Consider the following 13,450-nt stretch of genomic DNA (forward strand, 5'->3'; position numbering starts at 1 on the left):
CCCCCAGGCTACATTATAATCCACCCAGGCTACATTATAATCCCCCCAGACTACATTATAATCCCCCCAGGCTACATTATAATCCACCCAGGCTACATTATAATCCCCCCAGGCTACATTATAATCCACCCAGGCTACATTATAATCCACCCAGGCTACATTACATCCACCCAGGCTACATTATATCCACCCAGGCTACATTATAATCCACCCAGGCTACATTATAATCTCCCCAAACTACATTATAATCCCCCCAGGCTACATTATAATCCCCCCAGGCTACATTATAATCCACCCAGGCTACATTATAATCCATCCAGGCTACATTATAATCCCCCCAGGCTACATTATAATCCATCCAGGCTACATTATAATCCATCCAGGCTACATTATAATCCCCCCAGGCTACATTATAATCCATCCAGGCTACATTATAATCCCCCCAGGCTACATTATAATCCACCCAGGCTACATTATAATCCCCCCCAGGCTACATTATAATCCCCCCAGGCTACATTATAATCCACCCAGGCTACATTATAATCCCCCCAGGCTACATTATAATCCCCCCAGGCTACATTATAATCCCCCCAGGCTACATTATAATCCCCCCAGGCTACATTATAATCCCCCCAGGCTACATTATAATCCACCCAGGCTACATTATAATCCCCCAGGCTACATTATAATCCCCCAGGCTACATTATAATCCCCCCAGGCTACATTATAATCCCCCAGGCTACATTATAATCCCCCCAGGCTACATTATAATCCCCCCAGGCTACATTATAATCCCCCCAGGCTACATTATATCCCCCCAGACTACATTATAATCCCCCCAGGCTACATTATAATCCATCCAGGCTACATTATAATCCCCTCAAGGCTACATTATAATCCCCCCAGGCTACATTATAAACCCCCCAGGCTACATTATAATCCACCCAGGCTACATTATAATCCATCCAGGCTACATTATAATCCCCCCCAGGCTACATTATAATCCCCCCCAGGCTACATTATAATCCACCCAGGCTACATTATAATCCCCCCAGGCTACATTATAATCCATCCAGGCTACATTATAATCCCCTCAAGGCTACATTATAATCCACCCAGGCTACATTATAAACCCCCCAGGCTACATTATAATCCACCCAGGCTACATTATAATCCATCCAGGCTACATTATAATCCATCCAGGCTACATTATAAACCCCCCAGGCTACATTATAATCCACCCAGGCTACATTATAATCCATCCAGGCTACATTATAATCCCCCCAGGCTACATTATAATCCATCCAGGCTACATTATAATCCCCTCAAGGCTACATTATAATCCACCCAGGCTACATTATAAACCCCCCAGGCTACATTATAATCCACCCAGGCTACATTATAATCCATCCAGGCTACATTATAATCCATCCAGGCTACATTATAAACCCCCCAGGCTACATTATAATCCACCCAGGCTACATTATAATCCATCCAGGCTACATTATAATCCATCCAGGCTACATTATAATCCCCCCAGGCTACATTATAATCCCCCCAGGCTACATTATAATCCACCCAGGCTACATTATAATCCATCCAGGCTACATTATAATCCACCCAGGCTACATTATAATCCATCCAGGCTACATTATAATCCCCCCAGGCTACATTATAATCCACCCAGGCTACATTATAATCCCCCCAGGCTACATTATAATTCACCCAGGCTACATTATAATCCCCCCAGGCTACATTATAATCCACCCAGGCTACATTATAATCCCCCCCAGGCTACATTATAATCCACCCAGGCTACATTATAATCCATCCAGGCTACATTATAATCCCCCCCAGGCTACATTATAATCCATCCAGGCTACATTATAATCCCCCCAGGCTACATTATAATCCACCCAGGATACATTATAATCCACCCAGGCTACATTATAATCTCCCCAGGCTACATTATAATCCCCCCCAGGCTACATTATAATCCATCCAGGCTACATTATAATCCATCCGGGCTACATTATAATCCATCCAGGCTACATTATAATCCCCCCAGGCTACATTATAATCCACCCAGGCTACATTATAATCCCCCCAGGCTACATTATAATCCACCCAGGCTACATTATAATTCACCCAGGCTACATTATAATCCCCCCAGGCTACATTATAAACCCCCCAGGCTACATTATAATCCCCCCAGGCTACATTATAATCCACCCAGGCTACATTATAATCCATCCAGGCTACATTATAATCCCCCCAGGCTACATTATAATCCCCCCAGGCTACATTATAATCCCCCCAGGCTACATTATAAACCCCCCAGGCTACATTATAAACCCCCCAGGCTACATTATAATCCACCCAGGCTACATTATAATCCCCCCAGGCTACATTATAATCCACCCAGGCTTCCAGTATGTCAGAACTGCAGTACTATTTATTGTCAAAACGAGTGAAAACTTGGGTTTCGTGATTAGAGTCGAGTCAAGTTTCCCCTAAAGGCTCATTTTGAGTCAGTCTAGCGTTTCTCCCCATTAATGTTTTGTGTAAAGCTTGGGGGAGGGGAAGCTGATCCGAGGTCTGTACCTCGAGGAAACTTTCACCCCGGAGCCTCATGATATGGCAGAAACGAGGGTGTGTTGATGCCAGAAACAAAATAATATAACTGTAAAAGAACTGTTTTGTCTAGGTAAAACTACAACATTAGTCCCCTCGGCAGCCGGTGTGGAGTCTGGAGTTATGAAGCGTTCCGAGTGTACGGCAAACGAGCAGAAAATAAACTCTGTGATTAAAACGTTTTGGTTGTTTTTCTTCTGTTTTGCTGGACGTTCTGAATATCCGAGTGATACCTGTCGATTACGGCACAATACAGGCAGATGGACTTTTTGATTCTTTTAGGACATGTTTTTTTCCGCCCAGGTTTTACTTTCTAGGTTTTGTGAAGTAACGAATAAAATAACATCAATCGAAATCAATACATTTTCAGACATGATTTTAAACGCCTTGTTTAAATAAAAGGCTTTGTAATCTGTGTCAAACCAGCGTTCCCTTTCAGAGAGCTGACACCTACAACATGTAACCAGATAGGTACGGGCACGTCATATCGATGTAATTCTTCTCCTGGAAGGACCTGAATGTTGCTCAATCAAACCTGCGCCTGCGTGGTTCTGCAGCGTGTGGTTCTGCCTGCGTGGTTCCGCAGCGTGCAGCGTGGTTCCGCAGCGTGCAGCGTGGTTCCACCTGCGTGGTTCCGTAGCGTGCAGCGTGGTTCCGTAGCGTGCAGCGTGGTGCCACCTGCGTGGTATCACAGCGTGCAGCGTAGTTCCGCAGCGTGCAGCGTCGTTCCGCCTGCGTGGTTGTGCCGCTCCTCCACGCCAGACGGAGGAAAGTGATTTAAGGACATTGAGTTGACAAGCGGCCGCCGGCAGGGTCAGTGTTGGTTGCTCTCTTCAGGCACTTTTTGTTCCTTTGCAGTGAAAACAAGCAAAAGAAGAAGAAGAATTACAACGCCATGGCTCCTACAATATATGAGAGTTCAACAACAAAAGGTAAACGGTTGCAACTTCCTGGTTTAATATTTAGCTCGATATGAGCTGGCTGCCGAGCAGCTGTCAATGACTGGCTAGATAGTTGCAGTTGGTTAGTTAGCTACATATCCACGTCAATTAACGGTCGACATTTTCCCATCCAGCAACCCGAAATGCCAAACGTTGTTATTTATTCATAGAGAGAGAGATAGATAGATAGACAGCAACATAGCGAGCTAGTCAACATGTGCTGTCTGCATGTTCCCCTGCCTGGTAGAGTAACGTGAGCGAAACACCGGCAGAGAGATAGATCGTAACTTGGGTCACAATGTCTTGACACTAAACGTTTCTAAACCTCACGGAAACGAAACCTGCATTTATCCAATAGAAACTCTGGTGTTATTTGTAAAACTCGAGTTGAACTGAATTTGTAGAATATATAAACTCTCGTTTTAGTTGCAAAACGTGTAACTACTGTTTCCATTGGACAAATTCATTTAAGTCTTATCCCCGTTCCGTTTGTTTCCATTTTAAGAAACGTTTTTACAACTGAACAGGCGTAATGAATACACCCCAGCTGGCCTGACACGTGTAAACCACTTCCCTGTAAACAAGCGAGTTGACTAACATCTTATCTCGGTAATGGACAACTGGTGGGCCTTTTGTAGATCAACCCCCCCCTCCACATAAATATTATTATATATATATACAGTACCAGTCAAGCGTGGGGACACACCTACTCATTCCAGGGTTTTTCTTTATTTGATTTCTTACTATTTTCTACATTGTAGAATAATAGTGAAGACATCAAAACTATGAAATAACACATGGAATCATGTAGTAACCAAAAAAGTGTTAAACAAATCAAACTATATTTGAGAGATTCTTCAAAGTAGCCACCCTTTACCTTAAATGACAGCCTGGCATTCTCTCAACCAGTTTATAGAACCATATTAACAAGTAATATGCTAACTGCAGACGTGCCCTAGAAGAAGAGGATCATGATACTAGATGGAGGGATGGGAACATATTTAACATGTCATAATCATATTAACATGTAATATGTTGCATACCTCAGGTAGTGGCCCTAGCAGACCTGCCCTAGAGGCTGAGCTCAGGGAGCTGTTGGGGCAGAGGATCATGATACTAGATGGAGGGATGGGCACCATGATCCAGGAGAGGCGATTGGAGGAGGAGCACTTCAGAGGGGAGGAGTTTAAAGACCACACCCACAGCCTGAAGGGCAACAACGACCTGCTGAGCATCACACAGAGTGATGTCATCTACAATATACACAAGGTACGGTGATGTCATCTACAACATGCACAAGGTACGGTGATGTCATCTACAACATACACAAGGTCCGGTCAGTGGAGTTAAAGAGTGGTCCACGTTATCCAGGACAGCAACACACCAGAAGGTTGCAAGTTCAAATCCCCGAGCGGACAAGGTAAAAATCTGTCGTTCTGCCCCTGAACAAGGCAGTTAACCCAGTGTTCCCCTGAACAAGGCAGTTAACCCAGTGTTCCCCTGAACAAGGCAGTTAACCCAGTGTTCCCCTGAACAAGGCAGTTAACCCAGTGTTCCCCTGAACAAGGCAGTTAACCCAGTGTTCCCCTGAACAAGGCAGTTAACCCAGTGTTCCCCTGAACAAGGCAGTTAACCCAGTGTTCCCCTGAACAAGGCAGTTAACCCAGTGTTCCCCTGAACAAGGCAGTTAACCCAGTGTTCCCCTGAACAGGGCAGTTAACCCAGTGTTCCCCTGAACAGGGCAGTTAACCCACTGTTCCCCTGAACAAGGCAGTTAACCCACTGTTCCCCGGGAAGGCCGTCATTGTAAATAAGAATTTGTTCTTAACCGACTTGCTTCGTTAAATTAAGGTCAAATAAAATGCCCCTGTCAGTTCATCCCTAGTAATAATTAACCTGCACCTAGAATTGTTGATCTGTCATTGAGACATATTTCCGGTCTTTTTGTGGGAGAGAGAGACGGACGGGATGAGATGACCCCTTTTTGATTGGTGAAATGCTGCTGCGTGGATAAGCATTGACACTCCTGTCTTGTGTTTGTTCCTAGGAATACCTGCTGGCCGGGACAGACATCATTGACTGTTGTGTTTGTTCCTAGGAATACCTGCTGGCCTGGGCAGACATCATTGACTCTTGTTTGTTCCTAGGAATACCTGCTGGCTGGGACAGACATCATTGACTCTTGTGTTTGTTCCTAGGAATACCTGCTGGCTGGGACAGACATCATTGACTCTTGTGTTTGTTCCTAGGAATACCTGCTGGCGGGACAGACATCATTGACTCTTGTGTTTGTTCCTAGGAGTACCTGCTGGCCGGGGCAGACATCATTGAGACCAACACTTTCAGTAGCACCTGTATCGCCCAGGCCGACTACGGACTGGGACACTTGGTAAGAGAACGGGACAGTGGGGCGGTCTGTAGAATAACACTCCGATGACCAATCAGAAGCTGTTATCGCAATATCAGATCACTAATCAGAAGCTGTTATCACAACATCAGATCACCAATCAGAAGCTGTTATCGCAACATCAGATCACCAATCAGAAGCTGTTATCACAACATCAGATCACCCAATCAGAAGCTGTTATCTCAACATCAGATCACCCAATCAGAAGCTGTTATCGCAATATCATATCACCAATCAAAAGCTATTATCTCAACATTAGATCACATGTAGCAGTCAGGGATAGGTTCATGATAATGGAATCTATATGTTTAAAGTAATGACTAAATAATTCCACCCTGAAACCATATAATTGTATGAAATGTATTAGAATCATAAAACTATAATCTGATGACGTGTGTAGGTTTAGTCAGAGTTAGAACAAGGACCTTGGGCTCTTTTTTTTAGTATGTAAGCAGGGTGCATGTAGGAAACAAATGATAAGAGGAGCGATCGACAGACGAGTTGTATTACCGCGTTCCTTACAGTACATTCTGTCTCCACCCGTGGAGGGGAGAAGCTGTTAGGCTTGTGGAACCATTATGAAACATGTTGCAGATTAAAGAAACAATGTATCTGTGTAGTGGAACCATTATGAAACATGTTGCAGATTAAAGAAACAATGTATCTGTGTAGTGGAAACATTATGAAACATGTTGCAGATTAAAGAAACAATGTATCTGTGTAGTGGAAACATTATGAAACATGTTGCAGATTAAAGAAACAATGTATCTGTGTAGTGGAAACATTATGAAACATGTTGCAGATTAAAGAAACAATGTATCTGTGTAGTGGAAAAACACTGACTGTCTGAGCAAGGCGGAGCTTGAGATTTGAACTTGTTTGTGTGTGTGTGTGTTATAAAGACTGCGTTTTGCATTTTTGATTTCAGAACTTTACGGACTTTTTGCATAAGTCTGAGTCTTTGCCTAATTATTATTAAACCCAGGGTCTTACAAACCTCGGGGTCAAAGTTTAAATAAGTTATTATCATTGGGATTGAAAATTCTCGTGACAGTTTGGTCCTTCGAGCCGGATTTCTTTTTCTGTCGTTCCATGGAGACACCGAAAACATGCATGAGCGGATGAAATATCTGTAGATTAAAGACCTGGCCCCTTTCTGAGGGGTCTTTACAGGCCGGTGGCGAACTGGTGCACGACAGAAACGGTGACGAGATCCAACCAACATTAAAATTTCTCGTGACAGTTCCTGAAAGGTGACTTGACACAATAAATGTCTCACTCACTCATTCAGGTTGTTTGACTCCCTGATGTTTTCCCAGGCTTATCGTATGAACAAGGTATCAGCAGAGGGTTGTTTGACTCCCTGATGTTTTCCCAGGCTTATCGTATGAACAAGGTATCAGCAGAGGGTTGTTTGACTCCCTGATGTTTTCCCAGGCTTATCGTATGAACAAGGTATCAGCAGAAATAGCCAGGAAAGCAGCAGATGACATCACCAACCAAACAGGTCAGCTGATCGTCATTGGAGAGAAAAAAAACCTATTTGACATTGACAACATTGTGTGTAATAGATGTGTATTATCGTGTTTGTAATGACACCATTGTGTGTAATAGGTGTGTATTTCTGTGTTTGTAACTCACAAACCTTTGTTTTTTATTACCAGGGTGTAAGAGATACGTGGCGGGCGCCGTGGGCCCCACCAATAAAACCCTGTCTGTGTCTCCCTCAGTGGAAAGACCAGACTTCAGGAACGTCAGTAAGAGAACAGCTTGTTGTTTTAGGCTTATTCCTTCTCTTTCTACTGATGTCACTGCAAAGGGGCAGAATGGCAGGTGTTTTCAGAGCCCTGACAGTGGTGACATGTCACTACAGACCTACACTATGTATCTGTTACCCTCTCAGACCTACACTATGTATCTGTTACCCTCTCGGACCTACACTATGTATCTGTTACCCTCTCGGACCTACACTATGTATCTGTTACCCTCTCAGACCTACACTATGTATCTGTTACCCCCTCAGACCTACACTATGTATCTGTTACCCCCTCAGACCTACACTATGTATCTGTTACCCTCTCGGACCTACACTATGTATCTGTTACCCTCTCAGACCTACACTATGTATCTGTTACCCTCTCAGACCTACACTATGTATCTGTTACCCTCTTAGACCTACACTATGTATCTGTTACCCTCTCAGACCTACACTATGTATCTGTTACCCTCTCAGACCTACACTATGTATCTGTTACCCTCTCAGACCTACACTATGTATCTGTTACCCTCTCGGACCTACACTATGTATCTGTTACCCCCTCGGACCTACACTATGTATCTGTTACCCTCTCAGACCTACACTATGTATCTGTTACCCTCTTAGACCTACACTATGTATCTGTTACCCTCTCAGACCTACACGATGTATCTGTTACCCTCTCAGACCTACACTATGTATCTGTTACCCTCTCAGACCTACACTATGTATCTGTTACCCCCTCAGGGTCTATAAGGCCTCTCGGACCTACACTATGTATCTGTTACCCTCTCAGACCTACACTATGTATCTGTTACCCCCTCAGACCTACACGATGTATCTGTTACCCTCTCAGACCTACACTATGTATCTGTTACCCTCTCAGACCTACACTATGTATCTGTTACCCCCTCAGACCTACACTATGTATCTGTTACCCTCTCAGACCTACACTATGTATCTGTTACCCCCTCAGACCTACACGATGTATCTGTTACCCTCTCAGACCTACACTATGTATCTGTTACCCTCTCAGACCTACACGATGTATCTGTTACCCTCTCAGACCTACACGATGTATCTGTTACCCTCTCAGACCTACACTATGTATCTGTTACCCTCTCAGACCTACACTATGTATCTGTTACCCTCTCAGACCTACACTATGTATCTGTTACCCTCTCGGACCTACACTATGTATCTGTTACCCTCTCAGGGTCTATAAGGCCTCTCGGACCTACACTATGTATCTGTTACCCTCTCAGACCTACACTATGTATCTGTTACCCTCTCGGACCTACACTATGTATCTGTTACCCTCTCGGACCTACACTATGTATCTGTTACCCTCTCAGACCTACACGATGTATCTGTTACCCTCTCAGACCTACACTATGTATCTGTTACCCTCTCAGACCTACACTATGTATCTGTTACCCCCTCAGACCTACACTATGTATCTGTTACCCTCTCAGACCTACACTATGTATCTGTTACCCTCTCAGACCTACACTATGTATCTGTTACCCTCTCAGACCTACACTATGTATCTGTTACCCTCTCAGACCTACACGATGTATCTGTTACCCTCTCAGACCTACACGATGTATCTGTTACCCTCTCAGACCTACACGATGTATCTGTTACCCTCAGACCTACACTATGTATCTGTTACCCTCTCAGACCTACACGATGTATCTGTTACCCTCTCAGACCTACACGATGTATCTGTTACCCTCTCAGACCTACACGATGTATCTGTTACCCTCAGACCTACACTATGTATCTGTTACCCTCAGACCTACACTATGTATCTGTTACCCTCTCGGACCTACACTATGTATCTGTTACCCTCTCAGACCTACACTATGTATCTGTTACCCTCAGACCTACACTATGTATCTGTTACCCTCTCGGACCTACACTATGTATCTGTTACCCCCTCAGACCTACACTATGTATCTGTTACCCTCTCAGACCTACACTATGTATCTGTTACCCTCTCAGGGTCTATAAGGCCTCTCGGACCTACACTATGTATCTGTTACCCTCTCAGACCTACACTATGTATCTGTTACCCTCTCGGACCTACACTATGTATCTGTTACCCTCAGACCTACACTATGTATCTGTTACCCTCAGACCTACACTATGTATCTGTTACCCTCTCAGACCTACACTATGTATCTGTTACCCCCTCAGACCTACACTATGTATCTGTTACCCCCTCAGACCTACACTATGTATCTGTTACCCTCTCGGACCTACACTATGTATCTGTTACCCTCTCAGACCTACACTATGTATCTGTTACCCCCTCAGACCTACACTATGTATCTGTTACCCCCTCAGACCTACACTATGTATCTGTTACCCTCTCAGACCTACACTATGTATCTGTTACCCTCTCGGACCTACACTATGTATCTGTTACCCTCTCGGACCTACACTATGTATCTGTTACCCTCTTAGACCTACACTATGTATCTGTTACCCTCTCAGACCTACACTATGTATCTGTTACCCTCTCAGACCTACACGATGTATCTGTTACCCTCTCGGGTCTATAAGGCCTCTCGGACCTACACTATGTATCTGTTACCCTCTCAGACCTACACTATGTATCTGTTACCCTCTCAGACCTACACTATGTATCTGTTACCCTCTCAGGGTCTATAAGGCCTCTCGGACCTACACTATGTATCTGTTACCCTCTCAGGGTCTATAAGGCCTCTCAGACCTACACTATGTATCTGTTACCCTCTCAGACCTACACTATGTATCTGTTACCCTCTCAGACCTACACTATGTATCTGTTACCCTCTCAGACCTACACTATGTATCTGTTACCCTCTCAGGGTCTATAAGGCCTCTCGGACCTACACTATGTATCTGTTACCCTCTTAGACCTACACTATGTGTCTGTTACCCTCTTAGACCTACACTATGTATCTGTTACCCTCTCAGACCTACACTATGTATCTGTTACCCTCTCAGACCTACACTATGTATCTGTTACCCTCTTAGACCTACACTATGTATCTGTTACCCTCTCAGGGTCTATAAGGCCTCTCGGGCCTACACTATGTATCTGTTACCCTCTCAGGGTCTATAAGGCCTCTCGGACCTACACTATGTATCTGTTACCCTCTCAGACCTACACTATGTATCTGTTACCCTCTCAGACCTACACTATGTATCTGTTACCCTCTTAGACCTACACTATGTATCTGTTACCCTCTCAGACCTACACTATGTATCTGTTACCCTCTCAGACCTACACTATGTATCTGTTACCCTCTCAGACCTACACTATGTATCTGTTACCCTCTCAGACCTACACTATGTATCTGTTACCCCCTCAGACCTACACTATGTATCTGTTACCCTCTCAGACCTACACTATGTATCTGTTACCCTCTCAGACCTACACTATGTATCTGTTACCCTCTCAGGGTCTATAAGGCCTCTCGGACCTACACTATGTATCTGTTACCCTCTCAGACCTACACTATGTATCTGTTACCCTCTCAGACCTACACTATGTATCTGTTACCCTCTTAGACCTACACTATGTATCTGTTACCCTCTCAGACCTACACTATGTATCTGTTACCCTCAGACCTACACTATGTATCTGTTACCCCCTCAGACCTACACTATGTATCTGTTACCCTCTCAGACCTACACTATGTATCTGTTACCCTCTCAGACCTACACTATGTATCTGTTACCCTCTCAGACCTACACTATGTATCTGTTACCCTCTTAGACCTACACTATGTATCTGTTACCCTCTCAGACCTACACTATGTATCTGTTACCCTCTCAGATCTACACTATGTATCTGTTACCCTCTCAGGGTCTATAAGGCCTCTCAGACCTACACTATGTATCTGTTACCCTCTCAGACCTACACTATGTATCTGTTACCCTCTCAGACCTACACTATGTATCTGTTACCCTCTCAGGGTCTATAAGGCCTCTCGGACCTACACTATGTATCTGTTACCCTCTCAGACCTACACTATGTATCTGTTACCCTCTCAGACCTACACTATGTATCTGTTACCCCGTCAGACCTACACTATGTATCTGTTACCCTCTCAGGGTCTATAAGGCCTCTCGGACCTACACTATGTATCTGTTACCCTCTCAGACCTACACTATGTATCTGTTACCCTCTCGGACCTACACGATGTATCTGTTACCCCCTCAGACCTACACTATGTATCTGTTACCCTCTCGGACCTACACTATGTATCTGTTACCCTCTCAGACCTACACTATGTATCTGTTACCCTCTCAGACCTACACTATGTATCTGTTACCCTCTTAGACCTACACTATGTATCTGTTACCCTCTCAGACCTACACTATGTATCTGTTACCCTCTCAGACCTACACTATGTATCTGTTACCCTCTCAGACCTACACTATGTATCTGTTACCCTCTCGGACCTACACTATGTATCTGTTACCCCCTCGGACCTACACTATGTATCTGTTACCCTCTCAGACCTACACTATGTATCTGTTACCCTCTTAGACCTACACTATGTATCTGTTACCCTCTCAGACCTACACGATGTATCTGTTACCCTCTCAGACCTACACTATGTATCTGTTACCCTCTCAGACCTACACTATGTATCTGTTACCCCCTCAGGGTCTATAAGGCCTCTCGGACCTACACTATGTATCTGTTACCCTCTCAGACCTACACTATGTATCTGTTACCCCTCAGACCTACACGATGTATCTGTTACCCTCTCAGACCTACACTATGTATCTGTTACCCTCTCAGACCTACACTATGTATCTGTTACCCCCTCAGACCTACACTATGTATCTGTTACCCTCTCAGACCTACACTATGTATCTGTTACCCCCTCAGACCTACACGATGTATCTGTTACCCTCTCAGACCTACACTATGTATCTGTTACCCTCTCAGACCTACACTATGTATCTGTTACCCTCTCAGACCTACACTATGTATCTGTTACCCTCTCGGACCTACACTATGTATCTGTTACCCTCTCAGGGTCTATAAGGCCTCTCGGACCTACACTATGTATCTGTTACCCTCTCAGACCTACACTATGTATCTGTTACCCTCTCGGACCTACACTATGTATCTGTTACCCTCTCGGACCTACACTATGTATCTGTTACCCTCTCAGACCTACACGATGTATCTGTTACCCTCTCAGACCTACACTATGTATCTGTTACCCTCTCAGACCTACACTATGTATCTGTTACCCCCTCAGACCTACACTATGTATCTGTTACCCTCTCAGACCTACACTATGTATCTGTTACCCTCTCAGACCTACACTATGTATCTGTTACCCTCTCAGACCTACACTATGTATCTGTTACCCTCTCAGACCTACACGATGTATCTGTTACCCTCTCAGACCTACACGATGTATCTGTTACCCTCTCAGACCTACACGATGTATCTGTTACCCTCTCAGACCTACACTATGTATCTGTTACCCTCAGACCTACACTATGTATCTGTTACCCTCTCGGACCTACACTATGTATCTGTTACCCTCTCAGACCTACACTATGTATCTGTTACCCTCAGACCTACACTATGTATCTGTTACCCTCTCGGACCTACACTATGTATCTGTTACCCCCTCAGACCTACACTATGTATCTGTTACCCTCTCAGACCTACACTATGTATCTGTT

At 44.4% G+C, this 13,450-nt stretch overlaps 1 protein-coding gene across 1 annotated transcript in view; it reads left to right on the plus strand.

The window, feature by feature from the left end:
• Window positions 1-3,343: 3,343 nt before the first annotated feature.
• The window catches only part of LOC135513350 (methionine synthase-like), a 66,729-nt gene continuing 56,622 nt past the window's right edge, over window positions 3,344-13,450 (plus strand). The window contains exons 1-5 of the mRNA XM_064936279.1: window positions 3,344-3,566; window positions 4,624-4,844; window positions 5,875-5,964; window positions 7,420-7,489; window positions 7,647-7,739. Coding sequence (XP_064792351.1) covers window positions 3,530-3,566; window positions 4,624-4,844; window positions 5,875-5,964; window positions 7,420-7,489; window positions 7,647-7,739 — 511 coding nt within the window. The 5' untranslated portion in view covers window positions 3,344-3,529. The remainder of the gene's footprint in view (window positions 3,567-4,623; window positions 4,845-5,874; window positions 5,965-7,419; window positions 7,490-7,646; window positions 7,740-13,450) is intronic.

The sequence above is a fragment of the Oncorhynchus masou genome, chromosome 24, assembly GCF_036934945.1.
Source record: "Oncorhynchus masou masou isolate Uvic2021 chromosome 24, UVic_Omas_1.1, whole genome shotgun sequence".
Classification (NCBI taxonomy): domain Eukaryota; kingdom Metazoa; phylum Chordata; class Actinopteri; order Salmoniformes; family Salmonidae; genus Oncorhynchus; species Oncorhynchus masou.